Consider the following 20,756-nt stretch of genomic DNA (forward strand, 5'->3'; position numbering starts at 1 on the left):
CTACTCTCCACTACTTCTTGAACGCATGCTAGTGATCTGAATGTTCTTTCAAAGCACCGATTTCCTCTGCATCATCAAATACAGCAGTCTAGGGTGTCTTGTCTTTTCTTTTTCTTTTTTTATTGATTTAAAAAAATAAATGACAGTGGAATGCATTATAATTCTTATTATACATATATACCACAATTTTTCATATCTCTGTTTGTCTATAAAGGATTTTGACTTTTCTGCCTGTCTGGTGTCTGGTTAAATTCTTTTCTCATTCCTCCAGCACTAATTTTTTTTTTTTTTTTTTTTTTTGCCTTCTCTTTTCTTAATCCCACCAAGCGTTTAATCTCACATGGAGATTCACTGGTCATTTCTGAGAAGTATTCACTTTATTAATCAAACCACCACGGCTTGTTTCCCTTGAATTCATTTTTTGTCTGTTCCATGTAAATGCTCGCCTTCATCTGGGCTTCTTTTATTGCTCCTTTTCTAATTTCTCAGCCTGAAAGCCGAGTTCACCTATTTTCAATCATTAGCACTTCTAATAAGTGCAGTTGCGCTCGGCTTCCTCTGAGGGCCACTTTGGTGGCATGCTCCAGGTTTTAATAGGTACTGTGCTCATTTGCATTCATTTTTAAATAGTCCATAATTTCCCTTTTGGTTTCCTTTATAACCCCCCAAATTATGTATGAGTGTCTTTATTTGTGATATTAATTTTCAAGTAGAGGTATTTCTTTTTGTTTTTATTTGTTCTAATTACTCATACATGACAGTAGAATGCATTTTGACACATCATACATAAACGGAGTATAACTTCTCATTCATCTGGTTGCACGATGTAGAGTTACACAGGTCACATAACCATATACGCACATAGGGTAATAATGTCGGATTCATTCTTCCACGTAGAGATATTTCTAAAGCTTAACATTGGGTTTTGTCATCCTGCAGTGTGTTCCTTGAGCACACTAGATTACACAAGTGTGTTCCCGTGTTTATGCGCAGCTTCAGGGGCAGACGTAGATCATCTGCCTTTTAGAATTTCTTGACATTTTCCTTACGGTACAAAGTGGGTCACTTTTTGTGAGTATTCCATGTATCACAGAAATGAAGTCACCAAGTTGAAGGATATAAACTGTACAAAATAAAAACCAGCTTTTTAATTGTTCTATTTGCCTGTTTCTTGATCTGCTGCTTTTACTTAAAGCCAAGTTCTACTTTCCTAGGACTCTTAGGCAGTGGTTGGGGGACGAACGGCCCAGATAACAAACAAGGAGGCTTGCCAGTGACGTCTGTGATGGTCCACAGGATGCTCCCCAGCCAGCCCCCAGATTCCTCCCAACTCAGCCCAGAGGGCCCAGCTCCTATCCAGCTCCCTTTCTCTTGATGGCTGTTGTGGTGTGAACTGATAAATACAATCAATAAGAGTATAAGTGATAGGTAATAGAAAATAGTAAAAAAAATATAGATTATAGATACAAGATTTTGACATGTGAGATAAGACTATTATAAAGCAAGAACTGCCATAGACAGGCCTTCTATTAAAAAAAACTGTTATAAGTGCTGTTTCTGATAAACTGAAATGAAAGCTGTTTTCTTATAATATATTGTTTTCTGTACTTTGTACCCCACAAAGTGTACTCAACCCAGGATAAGGTGGTCTTGGTGACCAAGACTTTGAAGTAGATTCTTGCCCCTGCTAACCACCTGCTCAAACCCAAGATGCAATTGTGAGTTGCTGTGTTAATTGCTGTCTTGACTTCTATGATTGGCTTGCTTGCATGACACTAAGGAAAGCCCCTGAGTTGTGGTTTTCATCTTTAAGTTCCCAGGACACAGGCCACGAAATTGCTGTTCTCCCACAGAGCTTCAGTCTCTATGGGTGGTTGACAGTCTCTGGCCAGGTAAATAAAACTCTCATTGATTTGAATTTGGACTTAACAGTGTTTTCTGAAGTGGTTCCCCCATAACAATGGCATCTTCTCCACTACCAGGCCCACTTCCCCACCAGCACCCTGAAGCCAGGTGGGAGGTTGAGATGGGGGTATAGTCATGTTTCAGACAAGGAGTAAGTCACACACTCTGTAAAGGACCTGGAACAACATCTGGATGCTCAACAGAGGTGACACCACCTGCTGCCTCTCCACCTAGTCCGGCCCCCCCAACCACCCCCCAAGTCCCCAGAACAGTCTGAGCAGAGCTGCCTGGGATGAGCAGCTCCAGAGCCTCAGAGCTCATGGTGAGTATCCTGAGGGGGCCTCAGAGCTCATGTGAGAATGCAGAGGTGCCAGTGCAGCTCTGAGCCCAGCAGCCTCCCTCTCCACACCCGACGGCTGGGCCATGCCAGCTTGCCAGTGTGGAAGGCACAGGGGACTGTCTCATCTCTCAGACTGTACTGTACCCCCTCTACCAACCCAAGAAGGAGTCCTGGGCCCTCTGGAATGTTCCCTGGCCAAGTAGGTGGAAGCTTGCCATCCTGCAGCTAATCCCTCAGCGAGACCTGAGGATACCAGGGGAACAGGGATAAACAGAGCTGCATCTGCTTGCGGACTGCATGCCCCTGGCCTCTGATCCAGGAGGGCTTTCTCTTCCAGTTCCTTCTGTGCTTGCCCACCATGCACCCCACACTCCATGCCCAATCCCTTCCCACTCTTGTACATCAATGCCCGCTTACTAAACAACGATCACATGGATTCTGCAGTTCTGTTCCGGTGCCCCAACACACCTGCTCACACGTGTGCTTCCTTCTCTCTTCTTGCAGAATACTAATTGCTCTGCACTCCCCGTTGCCATCTGTCTACCTGTGAGCAGCCTTTTTCTTGAGATCAGCTTGGTCCCTCAGCCAAACCAGTGGGGACTTTGCAAACCAGGGGCTCAGGGATTACCCGCTCCTCCCAGGAGTCCTGCTTCAACCCAGACTCAAAAGAGCAATCAACTAGGGGGGAAAGATCGTGTAGATGACTCCTCAATGCCACAGTTTCCAGCCGCCCAGGTGACAGGATCTCAAGGCTCTCCTCTGCACCTGAGCCCCTCCCATAACCTCTGCCTGGAAAGTTCCTCTTCCTTCCCAGTTCTCTGGGAAGTGTGTCTTCTGGCCCTGTCACAGAACTTCCCAATGGGTTCTCAACAGACCTGCACCCACCACTGCAAACCTGCCCCCCCCCTCCTCCATCTCTGCAGGGCAGCAGCTGAGCATACCCAGCCCAGTTCTCCTAGGGTAGATTCCCTTGGCATGAGCTGACAGCGAGATGTGTGAAGGAGTTGTGTCCTCTCAGACCTTCCTTGGGAGAGCTCCAGAGGTGTCCAGGGCCCCTGACCCTGTGAGTAACTGGAGGGTCATCCTGCTCTTGTCCCCAGCCTCTACTGTTTCTGTGCTCCCTTCCACATTTAGGAGACCAAAATATGTCTTCAATTATGACAGTAGGAGACCAGAATATGTCCCCAAATATGACTATGGCGACCAGAATATGTGCCCCAAATTTTTTTGCCTGCTTAGCATAGGATTATGTTGAACTAGTTTGAGAAACAGGAGCCACCAAAAAAGTTCTGAGAATAAGAATAGAAGTTACCCTTTTGTAAGGGAAATTCACATCCTTAAAGGACTCTTCCCCTGAACCCAACAGCGATGTCATCCTTGTGCACCTGGATGGTGGATCTCCCCTATACCTCCTTCTTTGTTTTCAAGGACAAGGATACTTATATCTGAAAGCAAATCATAGTCTTCAGGCCTGCTCACCTGCCCCAGGCCTCCCAGTACCACAAATCAGAGAAAATCATTTTTCCTCCCAACATCACAAGGCTCCTGGCCCCTCTCAGGGCCCGTTCCAACTGTACCCAAGCTGTTCCAGGATCATCTGAGAAAGACCAGGTGACCTCCACATGGCCTCCTCCAGACCACTGGTCTCTCCTTCCTCTGCCCATGGAACCAGCACTGCTTCTGGCCCTTCCAGGAACACCTTTGGGGCTTCTTGGGCTTCCTGAATCCCCACACAGACCCCTGTACCTCCTGGCCTGGGGGGGGGTAGGGTGTTTTCAGCCTCTGGTCTTCTCCTCTGCATCCTTCCTGGAGATGATTCATCCCCCACCCCCCAACTCCAGCATCCAAGTCTGCTCCTCCACGCATCTGCTCTCCCAAGTCCACTGCTTATTCCATCTTCAAGCCACCTCCCACCTAGGTCACCTCCCCAGCACAGTAGACAGGCATCTGCCTCTCCTGAGCCCAGTTGCCCTCTGTCACCACTCTCCAAAGGCCCATCATGCTCCAGACACAACCCACCATCTGGCAGCCACTTGCAGGCCTCACAAGGGTTTCTATCACCCCACAGACTACCCCTGCCCTGTCCTCTCTCCCAGCCCCAGGTCCCTCACTCAGCTCTAGTCACCAGGGCCCCTGCACTTCCCCAAGTGTCAGGCTGACCATGTCCAGGAACCTTGCACTTGGGTCTACCTGGAGCACCACTGACATATTTCCTGGTATGGCATTCTACCCAAATGTGCAAGTTTCTATCCAAATGTAACTCTCAATCTTCCCTGGACAATATAGTGTAGACTCCTCACAGAATGCATCACCCTCTCTGCTGAATCCACAACTCCTGGAACCATCTGGAACTCCTGGAACCATCAGCCGTTTATTGGGGATTCAGCCTGAGGACAAAAAAAAAAAGCCCAGAACCATCCCTGGTCTCGAATGGGGCAACATGTCCTCAAAAGATGCTGTGCCTGGCCTGGTGGAGCCTCTACCCACAGAGGAAAGAGGTGGAGGCCTGATGGCAATTCAGGCCCTTTGAATATGTCTGTATGTGTCTGGGTGCTTCTGAATCTGTGTGTTTACGTGTATTCATGTGTGTGTGTGTGTGTGTGTGTGTGTGTGCGCGCGCGCGCGCGCATCTGTGGGTGCATCTGTGTGTTTGTTCTTTGTTCTTTGTGATTTCTATGAATGAACAGATTGAATCAAATCAAATTATTGCTTAAATCAAAATTTAAAAAAAAAAAGAAAGCAGGCATGGGCGTTGTGCTCCCCTTTAGGGTGTGTTCTGCCTTCAGGTCTCTTTTGCACATCTCCTGAGCTTGCTAGCTCTGGCCACAAGATGGACCTATTATTGTCCCTTCCTTGGGCACCTGTTCTGCCCTCTGTCCCCAGGTGCAACGGTGAGCAAGCAGACATCAGAGACTCCGAAGTGGAGCATGTGCATTTTGGGAGGAAACAAAGGACAAATAATAAAAAAGAAAGTGTCATCAAACCGTGACAGGTGTTGTGAGGAAAGCAGAGCAGGAGTAGGGCTGGGAGGAAGGGTCTCCTAGAATGACCTGACTGCTAGACAATGTTTATGGGGGGGGGGGGGACCAAGAACTCCATAAGGGAGCAATCCAGTGGTTGGATGGGAGTCCATAAAAATCACTGGGAGGCTTGGAAAGCCTCAGGGAGGCCCCCACATTTACGTTCCATATACTGAGTCAGGCCACCCACCACCCTTCTCCCTGAGGACACTAGTCACAGTTCCACCTTGGGTACCCAGAGGCCATGGGAGGGACGGGGACTGCAGTCTGACATTGGGGAAAGCAGGCTCAGACCTCAGCTCCTCCCTGCTTACCCCAGGCCTTGCGGGCTTCCTTCTCACCCTCTGCCTCAGTTCTTATGCCTCCTTGGCCTCTCTGGAACCCTGTCCACACATGAGTTCACAGTCAGTGTGGGCAGAAGGGAGGGAGGAACAGGCTCCCCTTCCAGGGTTTGGAACTTCGTCTTCCTGGGGCCCATTTCTAGGTCCAACCTGTGTTTACTGTCTGGTATTAGCTCCCTACACCAATGTAACCTTCTCCTCATGCTCCAAGGAGCTGAACTTGGCCCTTTCACCCTTTCAAGTGGCCAGTTGGGTTGAAATCTCTCCTTCACTCAGTTGGGGAGCCAATGCCTACACAATGCTAGGCACTGGAACAAGCACCAGACTCAACAGCGAATCTTCGGGAATAATGTGCCCAAAGCTCTGGATTCACATGAGAGAAAAGTGAGGCCCAGAGAGGGCATTGAGAAGCCCAGGTAATACAGCAAGCCCTGACAAAGAAGTGGCTCCCTAGCCTGGCCCCCACCCCACAAGCCCCTCTCTCCTCAGACCTGCAGGAGAGGCTGCTGGGTGGGGACTTTCCTGGACCTGCTCTACAGAGGCCTTGAGGGCCCAGGGCCTGTCTGCCTGGCCTGGATCTGTTTGTGACCGTCCCCCACTTACCTTCCCCCTGCTTTGATTCCTATTCCTTATTGGGGGCTTGAGATCCAGAAGGCCTGTGGCCGCAGAAGAGGCAGCTATGTCAGCAGCACTCCCCTTGGGTGTGCACCGCTCAATCGCTGGGGGGTCCGAAGGCAGTGGGGACTTGACCGCCCCGCCCACCGCCAGGAAAGTGCCGCCTCCTCCACCCACGTCCCAGTGCCCGACCAGCCTTGCTGGGAGCCGGGCAGCCAGGGTTAAAACGCAGGCGTGGTCCCCCTGGGATGGGGTGGGGTAGGGAGGGCCTCGGCGCCCCGCAGCCTCGCAGCTGTTCTGGCTTCCTTTAGGATTGGGGCCCAAAGCGCTGTCCTCCGGTCCTCTCCCGCGGCGGCGGCACCGGCGCCCCCTCTGCCTTCTCGCCGGCTGCGGTACGGCCGTCCGAGACAGGGGTGTGGGGCGCAAGGTCGCCGCCCGGCGGGGAGCTCATCCGGCGGCGCAGACGCCCAGCGGCTCCGGGGAGGGACTTGGCCTGGTTCTGGCCCCCGGCTCTTCGGGGAGGAGCCGCAAGGCTGCAGCTGGCGGCAGCGCCGGCCCGGGCGGGCGGGCGGAGGTCCTGGAGAGGCAGCCAGGCCGGAGCCCCTCTGGACAGAGTCGGTGGCGGTCGCCCTCGCTACCGCGGTCCTCGGTGGAGCCTCTCGGTCTCTCTGCAAACTGGAGAGGAAGCGCCCTCTCCTCCAAGGCCCGGAGCTGCAGCGGCATCGCGGGGCGCGGCCGAGGGGAGGAGAAAGCAAAGAGCGAGCGAGCGACCGGGCCCAGCAGTGCCTCGCGGGGCTGCGGCTCCGCCAATCTGCGGGCGCTGACGCGGGGGGCGGCTCCGCGGCGGTCGGATATCTGCCGGCCGGGCGCGGGGCGCCGAGAGCTCGGCCGTGCGGGCGCTGCGCTCTGGGACACCCGCTGCACCTGCCCGGCTTCGCCGGCCGCTCCGTGCGCCCCCTCCCGACCCTCACCCCGGTCCAGTCTTCCGGCCACAGTCTGACCAAGCCGAGCCCTGAGGAAAGGAGCCTCGCGCGTTCTCGCCCGCCGGGCACCCAGCGTGGCCCACTGAGCCCGCCGGGAGGAACGCTCTGTGGATCTGATGCGTGGCACCCGGGCGGAGATGGGTAGCTGTGTCCCGGCCCTGCGCGCCTCATGAGAACGGCCGCGACTCGAGAGACCCGCGCCGGTCGCTACGAGCGAGGTGCCTCACCCGGCTGCGCCCCCTGCCACCCGCGATCCCAGTTCCTCGAACGACAACCACTGGCCGCTCCCGAAAGGCCGAGAGGGAACGGCCCGGAGATGGCCTGGGGAGCTGGCGCTTTGGTGGCGGATATCTTCCACGTCGTTCACGCCCGGGGACAGCCCCGGAGCTGGTAGCTTCTCGGCACCGAATGGACCTTGACCCGCGAGGCGGCGCCGCGTTCGTGTCGAGCCGCGGTTGAGCAGCGCGAGTGGAGCGCGCTCCCGAAGGGCGCCCGAGTCCCAGACCCGCTCGCTTTCGTGGCCATGAAGATGATCCTGGTGCGCAGGTTCCGCGTGCTCATCCTGATGGTGTTCCTGCTGGCCTGCGCGCTGCACATCGTGCTGGACTTGCTGCCCAAGCTGGAGCGCCGCGCCGAGCGGCCCTCTGGTGAACCCGGTTGCTCTTGCGCTCAGCCCGCGGCGGAGGCGGCTGCGCCCGGTTGGGCCCAGGCACGGGGCCGCCCGGGGGAGCCCTCGGCCGCGGGCGACGCAGGCTGGCCCAACAAACACACGCTGCGCATCCTGCAGGACTTCAGCTCAGACCCTGCCTCCAACCTCACGTCCCACTCTCTGGAGAAACTGCCGCCTGCAGCTGAGCCGGCTGAGCGCGCCTCCAAAGGGCAGGAGCCTGGAGACCCGCGACCGCGCGACCCTGCTCACAAGCCGCTGCTGCGAGACCCCGGTCCCTGGCGGTCCGCGCCGCCCCCTGGCCCCAGCAGGGAGGGCTCCCTCTTGGCCAGATTATTCGAGCACCCGCTCTACCGCGGGGCCATTCCTCCTCTGACAGAGGACGACGTCCTGTTTAATGTGAACAGCGATATCAGGTTCAACCCCAAGGCAGCTGAGAACCCGGACTGGTGAGCGGGGACTGAGGGTGAACAGGGTGGGGCTGGCAGGTCCGACCCCTGAGGGAGTCGCTCACCCTTTCAGGATAAAGGTGCACTACGGAAAATACTCTCCACTCCCTGGGGGGTTATTATTGTGTAGGAAGGCTCAGGAACCCGTGGAAGAGGGATCGGGTGCCTGGTGGGCGGGGCAGCCCGGCTCCTGCTCGGGATCTGCCTTTGTCTCTAGGATGACTTCCTCCCTGAAGGAACAGCAGTTTGGGAGGTTCCCTAGCCCTGGGGTGGAAGTGGCGCTGGACACTAGAGCCAGGGGAGCCCAGTGCTCCACTTACAGGAAAGAGTGCTGGCTAGCCCTAGTTTCTGGCATGGGTGAATGAATGCATTAAGAGAACGGGGGAGTTAGTGGGTGAGGCTCCTTTCCCCTCAAGAAGGTGCTGGACTGCCAGCTTTCAGATGCTTGATGACACTGTTCTGGGTGGACACCTTGAAAAGCCCTGGAGTCTTTTAAAACCAGTTGCTAAGGACAAAAATTAACAGAAGAGTGTGTGCCAGCAGCAGCTAGGTGCAGCACAGAGGCTGTTCCTAGAAGGGTGTGGACAGCGGCTGCCCTGGGCCATCTGCAGAGAAGCCGCAGCTTTGTAACAAGAGAGAAGCTGCCCCAGGATGTTTGAATTGCTTTGCTTTGAACCCTTCCCCCAAAGTCTTTCCCTCAGCTCTACAGATCCAAATAAACAGATGCTCTGGCCCAGAGCAGTGAAATATTAACTACCAGCAAGGTCAGAACAAATAGCTACCTGCAAAGGTTACCGGAGCAACAGACGAAAGACTAGGCTTCCAAACATCTCAGCAAAACCCTTTCTACCTGAAATCTGACCAGGCCCTAACCTGTGCTTTGCACCTACTTATGAGGTTGTTTGGTGGCCCCTGAGCTTTGCTGGCCAGATTCAAGGCAATGCTCAGAAACTCACATCAGACGAATGGTCCCAGCCTATGGTATTCATGGGGAGGGTACAGTACAGAGCAAGTGGGCTAGGAGAGGTTCCTGGGAGGCCTCTAGCCCACCCTCTTTTGTCCACCAAAGGACAGAACTGGGACCCAAAAGGCTTGCCTGTCAGTGAATTAGAGCTAAGAAAGTTCCACTCACCCTGCAGCCCAGCAGGCAGGCAGAGGTCAGTTCTTCCTCCAGACACCCCTATGACCAAAGAAGCAGGACAGGCCTTATTGGTGGGATCCTCCATTGAGCCTGGACTGGAGTGAGTGCTGGAGGCTTCCTTGCTCCCCGCCTAGAGCTGCTCTCCTCAAAATCAGATTTAGCTCCTATCTCATTCCTCCTCCCAGTTGTTAGGACAAAATCTGAGAGCTAGGGAAGGCGTCTGGCCCATGGGGTGTGCCAGTGGTTTTAGGTCCCAGTCAGAGCTCTTTCTCCTATGCTCTAGGAAGGGCTGCAACCCCCTGCACCCTGGCTGACCTCATTCCTGCTGGGCAGTGTCAGCGACCCTAGGGTAGACGTGCAGGGATAGCGCCCACGCCCTGGGTTTGGACTTGCTGTAGTTATAGCCGTCTGTGGCGTCTCTCAAGGTAAATAGGAATTACAGGCCTTCCGGTGTGTTATTAGCTGTAGAACCGCAGCCCCGGAGGAAAGTGCAGACACTGCAGGGTCCTCTCAAGGGGGAGGCACCTTCCGATAAACCTGTATTTGGAAACTGAAGTCACAAATCCAGCCTCAGATCCAACTCCCCTGGCTCCTCATGGTCCTGCACACTCCTTTTCTGGCTGACTTGTGACATCTTTGTTTTTGTAGGCCACGCGAAGGTGCTGAAGGTGAAGAATTGCTCCCCACTGGGGAGGTGGCCTTGGACTCCTATCCCAACTGGCTCAAATTCCACATTGGCATCAACCGCTATGAACTGTACTCCAGGCACAACCCGGCCATCGAAGCTCTGCTGCAGGACCTTGGCTCTCAGAAGATCACCAGTGTAGGTAGGTGTCTGGCCTCCCATGGGCATGTGTGCTGGCTGAGGGATGCCAGGCCTGCACTCCTGGAGGTCTAGGAAAGTTTGCTCCTTCCTGGAGCTTCACTTCCTGGGATGGATGGGGGCCTGGGATGCACACAGCAGTGGAAATACTCCTGTTCCATGGCATGGTGAGGACAGTAAGAGGGACAGGAGCATCCCTGGTAACTGCAGCTCCTCCAGCCAGGACTCTTTCTGCATTAATGCATGTGAGCTTCAGCAGACGACTCAGCTGAGACCCGAGGCTGCTGCTGTGGTTCTGGGCCAGCACCCAGAACCTCAGGTTCAGCCAGGGGTTCCTGGGATTCTCCATTGTCAGGCAGTGACCAGGGCTCACTCCCCCCAGTCGGAGCCTGAGCATCTAGGGTAGGGCAGTTTGAAGGCAACTCTGATCAAGTGCTTTGATCTGCTGAATCAGACAGAAAAGCTATTCAGTGTCTGATTCCCAGAGTCATGTGAAGCAGTCCTGAGCATGGAGGTCTGGTGCCATGGTTTTTAGGTGGTTGTGTGAAGGTCTCATTAGTCATCTGTGGCTTGGGAGGTAGTGGGGACAGGCTGAGGCCTGGGGCATTGCAGGGATGGTCCTGGTGCACATAGCCAAGGTGGAGGGCAGGCCTCTGCACGTGTTATGGGATGCAGTTCCAGGCCCTGTCTCTATGTGTCTCAAAAACAGTTCTGCTGAAAGGGCTCTCTTGGTTTTGGGATTCTGTCCAGTTGCTGACACAGAGCAATGAGGAGTTACTCACTGGCCTGCAGGTGCCTCTTTAGAGTCTGTCTGTGGCTCTGTGAACTGTTGGCCCTTCTAGGGCTCTCACCTGGCCCTAGAAGTTGGGCCTCACAACTCCCCAGCACTGGGTCATTCACCAGTGGAGAGCTGAAGTGATCTTTCTTTATACCCCTGTGCTGTCCAGGAAGACTCTTGAGTACTCCTCACCCCAGGCCATTCCTTGCAAAATTGGGGGGCTTCCACTGAGCTGGGAGCTGTTCTTGTGGATGACAGGGACTATCTTACAGGCAGCCACAGAAGATGTCACTTGCTCCAGAAAATAGATGGGGCTGTTAAAGACATGTCCAATTGGGTCAACCCACTTGGTCCATCCAGCAGATTTCCTGGGAATATTCTGCCCACTAGGCTACTTCCTTGGGAGTTGGAGTTGGGGTGAGTCCATGAGAAGCTGTTACTATAGACAGATACAGGTTCCTCTGAGAAGTGAATGTGATTGCAGACCCTGCAACCGTCAAGAGGGCACATCCACACTCTTGGTGAATAGAAGTGTGCTGCAGAAGGCTGCAAGACAGGGCTGTGTGGAGGTAGGGCTGTGGTCCCCATGGCCAGCAGGCCTGGTATCCGCTGCAGCTCATAGTCCCTCAAGGACAATCAGCCACATGCTCTCTGGATCCTACCCTGTGCAGAGATGTGGGATCTGAACCCAGAGAGCAGGGAGAGGCTGGGGTCCCCAGGTCACCACCAATTTTGCCCACCTTGGGTATCCTTATCCCTCTCAACAGAATGGCCCAGCTCTCCCAGAAGGCAGTGGCTGAGGGCGCCTGACATCCCAGTGCAGTGGATGGTGCTGATTGCCAGGGGACCCCAGCCCCAGGCTCTGGTTGGACGTTGGTCTGTGCTGAGGGCTGCCTAGGAGGGTTTCATGCCCTTTTTTCCAAGACCACAATGACCAAGCTGATTCTAATTCTGCCTTTTGGGGTAAGGGCCATTGGGAACAGGAGGGAAACATCATTCTGCAGGTGCCAGCAGGTGTTGAGGGGATGGAGTGATGGACAGCCCTGTCACTGAGGCAGGATGCAGCACTCTGGCCAGAGGGGTGGCTGTGATTAGAATCTGAAGTTGCTAGTTAGGGTGTCATAACCTAGATCCCGTGGACCTGCCATCTGAGTCTAAAACAAACCATTTGAGAACAACTTGACTGGACCTGGATGTTCTGGGAACAGAAGCTGATAGCTGACCTGGTGGCCAGTGCTATTCTCCCAGAATGGAGATGCAGGTTCCTCTGAGGAGTGAGTATGTTTGGTCACAGATCTAGCTTCACCCAGCTGGGCAATGTGTCCTGTAGTGCATGCATCCCTTGCACATCCTCATCAAAAGCTCCAAACGCTGTTGCCCAGGGTTGTGAAGAAATGTCCTGTGGTACCTCTCTGGGGTGATTCCTGCCCCACTGCAGAGAGGCTGCAGGCATTAGCACGAGCATCCAGCAGAGTGAGCCAGGCAGGGGTCTCCATATGGCAGCAGTATTTCATGGTGAGTCAAGTTCCCCACCTAGGAGCTCAAGACTAGGCAAGCACCCACCTTCCCAGGGCCTCACTCAACCTGCAGCCTCAGCTCTGGAGTTCCCACCATGAGTTCACTCTCCTGGAAAGACCCACTCCCTGAGTGAGCAGGAAATCCTGATGCCCAACAGAAAACCCCTGCAGCCCCTCCAGGTGTCCAGGCCCTTCAAGTGTCCTGCTCTGCTGGGAGCCACCAATAGGGGTTGGCCTGACCACCCTGCCATGTCCCTGGAGATCACACTTCCTCCTGGAGGTAGCTGGCCAAGCGGACTCAGCCTTAGCTGCTGGGAGGGTCCTCCTGGGTGTTAAGAGCCAGAGGTTTTGATGGACACCCAGCTGCTCAAGGCAGCCAGCCCAGCACAGCCTGGCTGCATTGTGACCAAGAGCAGGTGGAGCCTTTGAAAGTCAGCCCTGCCTTCCCACCCCCACTCTACAGCCAGGGGACTGCAGCCTTCAGGAGGAGAGGCTTGCCCCTGGAAGCACTTACTTCTGCCTTGGGGTTCTGTTCACCGGGGGCGGTTACTGTAATCTTCAGGTTGTTCCTCTCACTATTGAGTGTGAGCCAGCAATATTGTTTGTAATGGAGATCAGTGTGCAGGAGATCCTGAGCCCTCTCCTCACAGTAGTTCCAGTAAATTTCTTCTTTCAGAACCACTCAGTCAGGTTCCGGAGGCTCTGTGTGGCCTAGGGCACAGCTGTCTGTGGCCACAGAGGGTCATTTATAGCAGGTTCCTGGCTGCCTGGTAGCAGCCGTTGCTGCCTCTGAAGAGGCTCAGCCTTTATCCATCTCTGTTCAGCTTTAGGTCAGACTTGCTGCGCCTTCTGCTTGGGCCACGATAATTAAATCTCTATCATGCACAATTATGGATGCAAAAAATAAATGACACAATTAACTACTCTGCACTTGGAATTGCTTTTTTTTTTAAAAAAAAAAAAAAAAAAAAGTGCACTGGCATGTGAGGGTTCAGGCAGCCTGGGGCCTAAGATGCAGACTTTACAGTTGCTCCATCCAGATCAGGGCAAAGCCCAGGGTGGGAGAGCTCGCTGAACAAAGGAAGCCTGCTTCCCAGGACAGAAGCCCTCCTGCTAATTGATCTGCCAAGGGGAGGGCAAATCCAGCTAGACTCTAGAATAATTGGTCGGCAGCTTGAGGAACAAAAGGCCTTTGGCTGGGGCAGCCCGGGAAGAGCTGCCTAGGATGGGGGGCTGGGCACAGCTGCCCTGTCTAGTTAGACAGGTGGCACCTGCTGCTGCAAGGCACAGCCCCAGGGTCTGGCTCAGCTTGCAGAGAGACCTGGAGATGCCAGGTAGCCAACACCAACACCCAATGCTGGAGGCGCCTGAAGTGTCCTAAAAGGACCAAGCCCTGCAAGCATGCCGCAGGGTTCAGGGAGGAGGCAGCTTGGCCCCTGCCCAGCTGCCTCCAGTTATCAGCCTGAAGGCCAGGAGAAAAAGCCCTCGCCGGTGAGGACTTGGGACATCCCTGGCATCCATTTTCTCCGTGCTGATCAGAGGCTGCAGCTGCAACCTCAAATACCTCCATAACCTACAGCTGTGTGCTGGTGGCCTCAGGCTGATTCTCTTCCTATTGCATGGAGGGACACTGAGCAGCATTATAGCTTCCTTTTCAAATGACTGTTACTTCCCCCACCCCACCCCCAAAAATAAGCGGCTTGGAGGACAAGTGTGACAGATAATTTCAAGCGGGAGACAGCTGGACAGAAACAGGCCTGGAGTGTGTGCCCATGGGTCTTGGATTGTGTTGATGGGGCTGCGCCCTCTGGGGTTGAAGCACCCCGGCTTCACAGCAGGATTTGGGGGCACAAAGACCCAGCCGACAACTGGTGTTGGCTCCTGCTCAGCCTCTTCCTGAAGCTGCTGCTGGCGAGGTGGTGGCGAGGTGGGTACACCCCACACCCTTTTCCATGGGCCCAAGGACAGTGGGGATAAAGGGTTCTGTGAGAATGCCCAGAGTCCAGGTCACATGGCAGACCTCCTCTCTAACCCAGGGACATGTGAGGCTGGACAGGAAGGACAAGGTGTCACATTCTCCAAACGTGAGCCCACCCTTTCAGAGCAAGTCTTAATTAATCTTTCAGAGAGAGTCTATACCTGCCCTTAAAACAAGGCAGTGAGACTGAAAAACAGTTGAACCACCCACCTGACTGTGACCTGAAGGATAGCCATTGTCCCACCTTTCAGAGGAGATGGCCAAGGGTGGCCATGTTGGAGGCCCAGCTGGCCACAGGGCAGCCTCTCACACGTGGACATGCTTGTGTGATCCAGAGGTCTTTAAAAAATAGAATTCATTTTTATAAAAGTCAGGAGAGGGACCTTTAAAATACAGGTTGGGGTTCCTGTTAGAAACGGGGAGACTATTGGTTTCCCACAGGAAAACAAGTGCTGAGCTGGGCTGCTCTGGCATTGCACTCCATCACTGACCGTCCTCTGTAGGCACCGAGGAGAGGCCTTGTGTTTGCACACATGGCAGAGCTGGGCCTGGCAGCTCCTGCTCCTTGGCCAGGCCCAGCTCACACTGGGTGAGTCTCTCCACCCAGGGCTGCCCTTGTCCTTCGTCTGGGGAGTTCCTAGCAGAGTGCTAGAGCCTCTGGAGATTGGCTTGCTGGTCACACAGGCGACTCATGCATTAGTATTCCTGTAGCGATAACTGTGCATTTATAGAATTTACCTTCTTAAGGAATTTCTCAGGATTCTTCAGGACATGCAAAAATCTCCTTCCTTCTGACATATTCTGAGGAAAGACCATAAGCAAAATGCCCATGCCCATAGGGGGTCATGGGATTTATGGTGCCAATGGGCATTGTGAATGAACACGTAGTGCACTCTGTTAGCATTTGTTAATGTGTGTAGCGAATGATGCGCTCAGAAATATAACAATTAGCAATGCATGTTCAAGCACGTCTGGGAACACTTCTATTCAGGGATGCCAGGGAAGGTACAGAGCCGTCATCTTGGGTCTGCAGAAGGTGGGACTAGCCAGGGGTGGGGGGAGGACTGGGAAAGTGGCTGGAGCATAGGCATCTACACTGCCTAGAGGCCAGCAGGGCTCTGATTCATGTGCTGATTGGGTGGGGTGTGGCCTGGATTTGTGTGGCCACAGAAGAAGATGGAGAGAAGGTTTCAGGTGGAGATTCATTGGACTAGTCACCTGGGTCTGGGTCTAATTCTGGGATAAAGAATTTCCAGAGAGGTGCACTGGGTGTGTGCCAGGACAGCCCCATCTCCACCTGGCCTTGGGCCTTTCTGGAATTGCTGCTCAGTTGAGACGCTCCTGAGGCCCAGCCTAGCAGGTTAGGACTGCAAAGCAGGAGGCCTATCAGTGAGGGCATCTCCATCTGCTCTTGAACCTGGGGCCTGCACATGGGTCCACCGGAGGCTTAATCCCTTTATACTAGTCATCTGTTTGCCCCATGGGGGTTACAGGGAGCTGGTGATATACAGGGCCAGGAATGGCAAGGCAGATGGGCCTCGCTTCCAGACAAGAATGATTAAACTGACCAGATTTGCATAATATTTGGTTATTTTAAAAACCAGGATTACAAGCCCTGGAAAGAGTTGATGTGCTATCCCGGATTGGCCCAGGCAGGAATAATTAAATCCAGCAACCCTGGTTATTAAATGGAAACAGGAACATCAAATGGGGTTTAATCGGGCCACTTCTTTTTTCATCTTATGAAAAATGTAGTAAATGTTCATTGTAGGAATCTAGAAAGCACAGATAAGGAAAAGTAGGAAATTAAAGTCATCTGAATTCTACTCCCAGAGATAACAAGGGATTTGGGTGCCTGTCTGTGCATTCGAATTTGAAAACCCATGCTTTGTGTTCCCGAGTTTTTAAAAGAAAATGGTTCTGATTATAAATAGTAAGCACCATGCTGTGCTTACTGAAAGTTCTTTGGTTCTGTTTAGGAGGATGTAGTACGTCCTGCGGTGTTACAGTGCACCTGTTCCATGCAGGGTGCTTTGTCCCTTCCTGTGTTTGGGAGGGATGGCCTCACACCACACCATGCACTGGCCTGGCAGAGCCAAGATGTCAGCCCATCTTCTGGATGCAGCACCCAGCCCATCACACACTGTGAGCTGTTGGGCAGTGGCCAGTGCTGCCCAGGAGTATGCCAGGCTGGGCCCAGGTCAGGTCTGGGTCAAGCACCTTGCATGACATCTGCAATGTCAAGTGGCCTCATAAGCAAGCTCCTCCACTTAACCTAAGAGTAGCACCATGCACATTCCCAGCCTGGAGCCCTTTTTTGTGAAGAGGCTGGGCAGGCCTCCTGAGCCCCCTTTAGCTGAAGAGGAAACTGAGGCTGGAAAAGTGAAGGTCTCTCCCCTCTGGGGTGCCCCAGCCTAGGAAAGCTGAGCAAACTCCAACCTCAGGGTCGACAGGGAGCCCGCTGGACTTTTCTCCACCAAACCTACAAACTGACCCATTTGCTGGCATCCTGCCCTATGCCTGTGGCCACCACCAGCAAAACCTGGCCCTACACTGGCCCTGCTCCCTCCAGGTCCTGTCCTCGTAGCTCACATACATGCCAACCAGCCACATGAAGGAACAGACAGGGGAAACACATCTGTCTACTCCCCTCCCTTTGGGGTCCCCAGAGTTCCCAGGCCAGGCTGCCATGATCTCACCTGCTCCTCTGAGCAGGTTCCTACATACAGCATGGCCTGCGCCCCCCATGCCCACCCACCAACAACTGCTTCTCAACCCCTGGCTGGCCTTTTCTCCCCCTAAATAAGCACGGGTGCACACCTTGTTCTCTGCACTCTACCCCCAGGTGACCTTGCTGCCTGAGGCTTTTCTCACTTGTGGGAAGTGCTCAGAACCTCAGGCTGCTGGCCCACTTGCATCTCCCCCAGGTTGCTGCCACCCTCCCCACCTAACTGGGCTTTCTCTGTCTCTGCTCTATTCCAGCCAAACAATGGCTCTATCTGAGACCCAAGGATCATCCTGGTCACATCTCCACACCTCACACCATTCCATCAAAGTGCTCCTCAGAACCCCCATCTTTTCATATCCACCCTCCTCTGTTGCCATTGCCCCAGCCCAACCTCTCCCGGGCTCTGGCTTCCACCCTTAGCCTGAAGCTGCCAGGTGAGCACCTGGGAACCCCCTAGGGCCCTCACCTGCCATGGGTCCCACCCCCACTGAAGTGGGCAGCAGCAACAGCTCTTCAGGCCCAAGCGCATCAGCTTTCTTCCTCCAAGGACAATGTGTTTGTTCTGCCTCTGTAGTGCGAGCTCTGTTCCTTCCTCCCAGAAAGACCACCCCTCAGGCACCAGCACATGCCCACTTTGCCTCTTGCCTCCAGCAGCCTGAAGTCATCTTGTGATTCGTAATGTGTAGCCTGCACACCTGGCTCTTAGACACACTTGTGACATTATCGTGTGGCCAGGGTGCGGTATGGACACAGGACACACTGGACAAGCCTCTGCACAGGCTAGACAAGCTCCTGTGTGCATCGTCCTGGCCAGCTTGTGCTGTAGGGTGACCCCCTTCCCAGCCCTGTATCCTGGTGGTCCGGGGCCTTCACTGTGGCCCAACCTGGAAAACGTCCTTCCTTCTGCTGCTCCATTAGCAGAAAGGAAAATCCAAGGTCAGGAAAGGGGTTCTTTGGGGAGTTCTTCATCCTTCTGAGCTGATGAGATGCTGGAAATGAGTGCCCACCATGTCCTGATGACAGAGGGGCCTCCCACCTAAGGGTCTTTATAATCTCCTTCGAGTAACTCTGCAATCTCCTACAAATCCCAGGAGCTTTCGCTGGAGAATCTCCACTCTGTCCAGGCCACAATGGGGTTGTGCGCAGGGCAGGTATAGCAGTGCATGCATGTGTGGAATATGTGTAGGGGTGTATATATGTATGCTTGTGTTTAGGAATGTATAGGTGTTGTGTGTATATCAGGGTGTGTGAAGGGTATGCATGTATGTAGGGGTGTGTGTGTATGTGTATAACTGTGCTAGCAGGTAAGCACACCTAGCCATCCCTGCTGGAAACCAGGCCCTTGGTGCTGTGACACACTTATGCACACCCCTGCTGAGACCTCCAGCTGGAATCAGTAGGAGTCTACCCAGCTCCCACAGCTGGACCACGGGGGAGCCTGTGCCAGCCAAGGGTACATCATTGCTGAAGCCCCCCACTTCCCAGGCAGAATGGGGAGGGGCCCTCAGCCAGAGGATCCCAGCTGATTAGATAGAGTGTTGGGCTGGCCTGCCCACCTATCCTCAGGCCCTATAAGGGCCAGTAAGGGGCCTGAGGCAACCAGTGACCCTGTTTCTCTCTCCCTCCTCCCTGCAGCCATGAAGTCGGGGGGCACGCAGCTCAAGCTCATCATGACGTTCCAGAACTACGGGCAAGCACTGTTCAAACCCATGAAGTAAGTGCCGCCGCTGGGCGGGTGCAAGGGCGGGTGGAGTGTGCAGTCGGGGAGGCAGTGTTTTCTGAGAAAAGATCTTGGGGTGGACTGTGGTAGACGCCCAAGAGGCAGCCAGAGTGACCTGCACCCTCGCTCTTCCTGTTTGCATCAGCATTCTGTACCTGTCAGAGCGTCACCCTCCCCGTGCGGGTGTTTGGGTTTTCAATTATAAGAGATGGGGGTGTGGACACCAAAGAAACCTCTGGAATGGGGACGTGGGCTCTCCGACTCATAAAGGGCTGTTCAGGTGGCTGTTCTGTCTCACACTTGTCCTGTGGTCCTGGTGGCCCACGATACAGGAACGGTGAAAAGCTGAGTGTCAAAAAAAAAAAAAAAAAAAGGCAGGCTAGAGGTAGCAGCTAGAGTTGACTGTCTGCCTACAATAGATAAAACAGAAACCATGTCACCAAAGTCCCATGGAACACTGAGCAACACATGACCCCACAGGAAAGGAGATGACTTCGTGGTTTGTGACGTCCACTATGATCATCATGGGGCTTGGATACCCCAAGGGGTCCCAGCATGCACCATGTCTTCTGTTAGTTGCAAACAAGGCATTTCTGCACCGACGGGAGATTCCTTGTTTAAGCACAGTTTGCAACCCAAGTGCCCAGGAGCACACACGGGTCTCAGACATGACTGAGGGGCTAGACAGGGACTGTGGCACATGGGGTGTGGGTCCCCACAGAAGGGGCCAGCTGTCCGTTGACTCATCAGATCTCAGCCATCTGGCCTGATTTCTACTTTTCAAGATAAGCTAGAGATGCAGAGATTTTCCTTTTTAACATTCAAATGTTTAAAAATGGTAACTAATTCAGAAGCATTAAGATATTTTGGAAGACTCAAAGAGGGAAGGTTTCCCAAGGATCCTTTCCACCGGCCTCAGTTGCAGGACTTCAGGAGCCTGGGACTGAGCACCACACATTGCCACAGGCCACGGAAAGGCCATCCATAGAAATGACAGAGAGACCAGGAAAGCATGCCCTGGGCTGAAATGAAGGCTCTCCACCCTTGTCCCTCTCACCATGGGGCCAGCCCAGGCTGGTTAGTGTGTGCTGGGGCTGACAAGTCTGTGTTAGCTATGAGATAATGGGGCTTCTTCCCTGATTTCATGCTTGGAAGTAGAGTTCTTGCCTTCCTCTGAATCTGCCCCGTGCAGGGGACTACGAACTGGCCCCAGTGAGGTGCACAGTTGAACACAGCCCCTTCGTGACCAGAAGCAGTGTGGACAGCCAGTTGGTTTCTGCTGCCCCCACCTGACCTTTGTAAGCTGGGCAGGAGACACCCGCAAAACAGGAGGGGAGTGCGGCTGGGGCCAGTGTGGTCCTCCTGGGACATCCCAGAGGGTAGTGGGGAACAGGCCTCCTGTGGCTTCTTTACATCTCACATCTCTGGCTTAGGAGGGCCAGCTGTGAGAGATCTCAGCCTCTCCAGTGAGCTATTTTAAGGCCCCCGTTCTCTAATATGAGGGGCACCACTGAGGAGCCAGGCGGAGTCAGGTGAATAAATGAGTCTGGACAGGCAGCTGCTATCCAGAATCCAGGACAACAGCTGTAAGTGATGTCTCCAGGCCCCAAGCTGTGCTGGAGGTGGGCGTGGGAGGTAAGTCTGGGGGACAGATTTCTGCTGTCCTCTGAGGGATGCTGTTCCACTCTGCTGATGCTTTTAGTTGTGCTGGGAGGCGTGTGGGAGAGCTCCATAGGGTTGGAACTTTTGGG

At 54.0% G+C, this 20,756-nt stretch overlaps 2 protein-coding genes across 3 annotated transcripts in view; one reads left to right on the plus strand and one right to left on the minus strand.

The window, feature by feature from the left end:
• Positions 1 to 716: 716 nt before the first annotated feature.
• On the minus strand, positions 717 to 7,375 carry LOC144367412 (uncharacterized). Of its 2 annotated transcripts, none has more exons than XM_078023542.1 (2): positions 6,210 to 7,375; positions 717 to 1,123 (listed from the first exon to the last, which is right to left on the minus strand). In XM_078023542.1, exon 1 carries the CDS (start codon positions 7,373 to 7,375, stop codon positions 6,443 to 6,445), a length of 933 nt encoding a protein of 310 aa, XP_077879668.1. In that variant the 3' UTR covers positions 717 to 1,123; positions 6,210 to 6,442. The 2 variants fall into 2 exon arrangements, with proteins under 2 accessions (XP_077879668.1, XP_077879667.1); XM_078023541.1 differs by having other exon boundaries at positions 717 to 5,648.
• A 352-nt stretch (positions 7,376 to 7,727) lies between these two features.
• Positions 7,728 to 20,756, plus strand: part of Fam20c (FAM20C golgi associated secretory pathway kinase) — a 52,163-nt gene continuing 39,134 nt past the window's right edge. Inside the window, exons 1-3 of the mRNA XM_005339823.5 lie at positions 7,728 to 8,320; positions 10,110 to 10,288; positions 18,921 to 18,999. Of these exons, the coding sequence (XP_005339880.1) occupies positions 7,728 to 8,320; positions 10,110 to 10,288; positions 18,921 to 18,999 (851 nt within the window). The remainder of the gene's footprint in view (positions 8,321 to 10,109; positions 10,289 to 18,920; positions 19,000 to 20,756) is intronic.

Source organism: Ictidomys tridecemlineatus, chromosome 10 (genome assembly GCF_052094955.1).
Source record: "Ictidomys tridecemlineatus isolate mIctTri1 chromosome 10, mIctTri1.hap1, whole genome shotgun sequence".
NCBI lineage: Eukaryota > Metazoa > Chordata > Mammalia > Rodentia > Sciuridae > Ictidomys > Ictidomys tridecemlineatus.

What these genes read in the sequence shown, in the direction of transcription:
- LOC144367412 (XM_078023542.1), bottom strand. Translation starts at nt 7,375, where the DNA reads ATGAGGCGCGCAGGGCCGGGACACAGCTACCCATCTCCGCCCGGGTGC.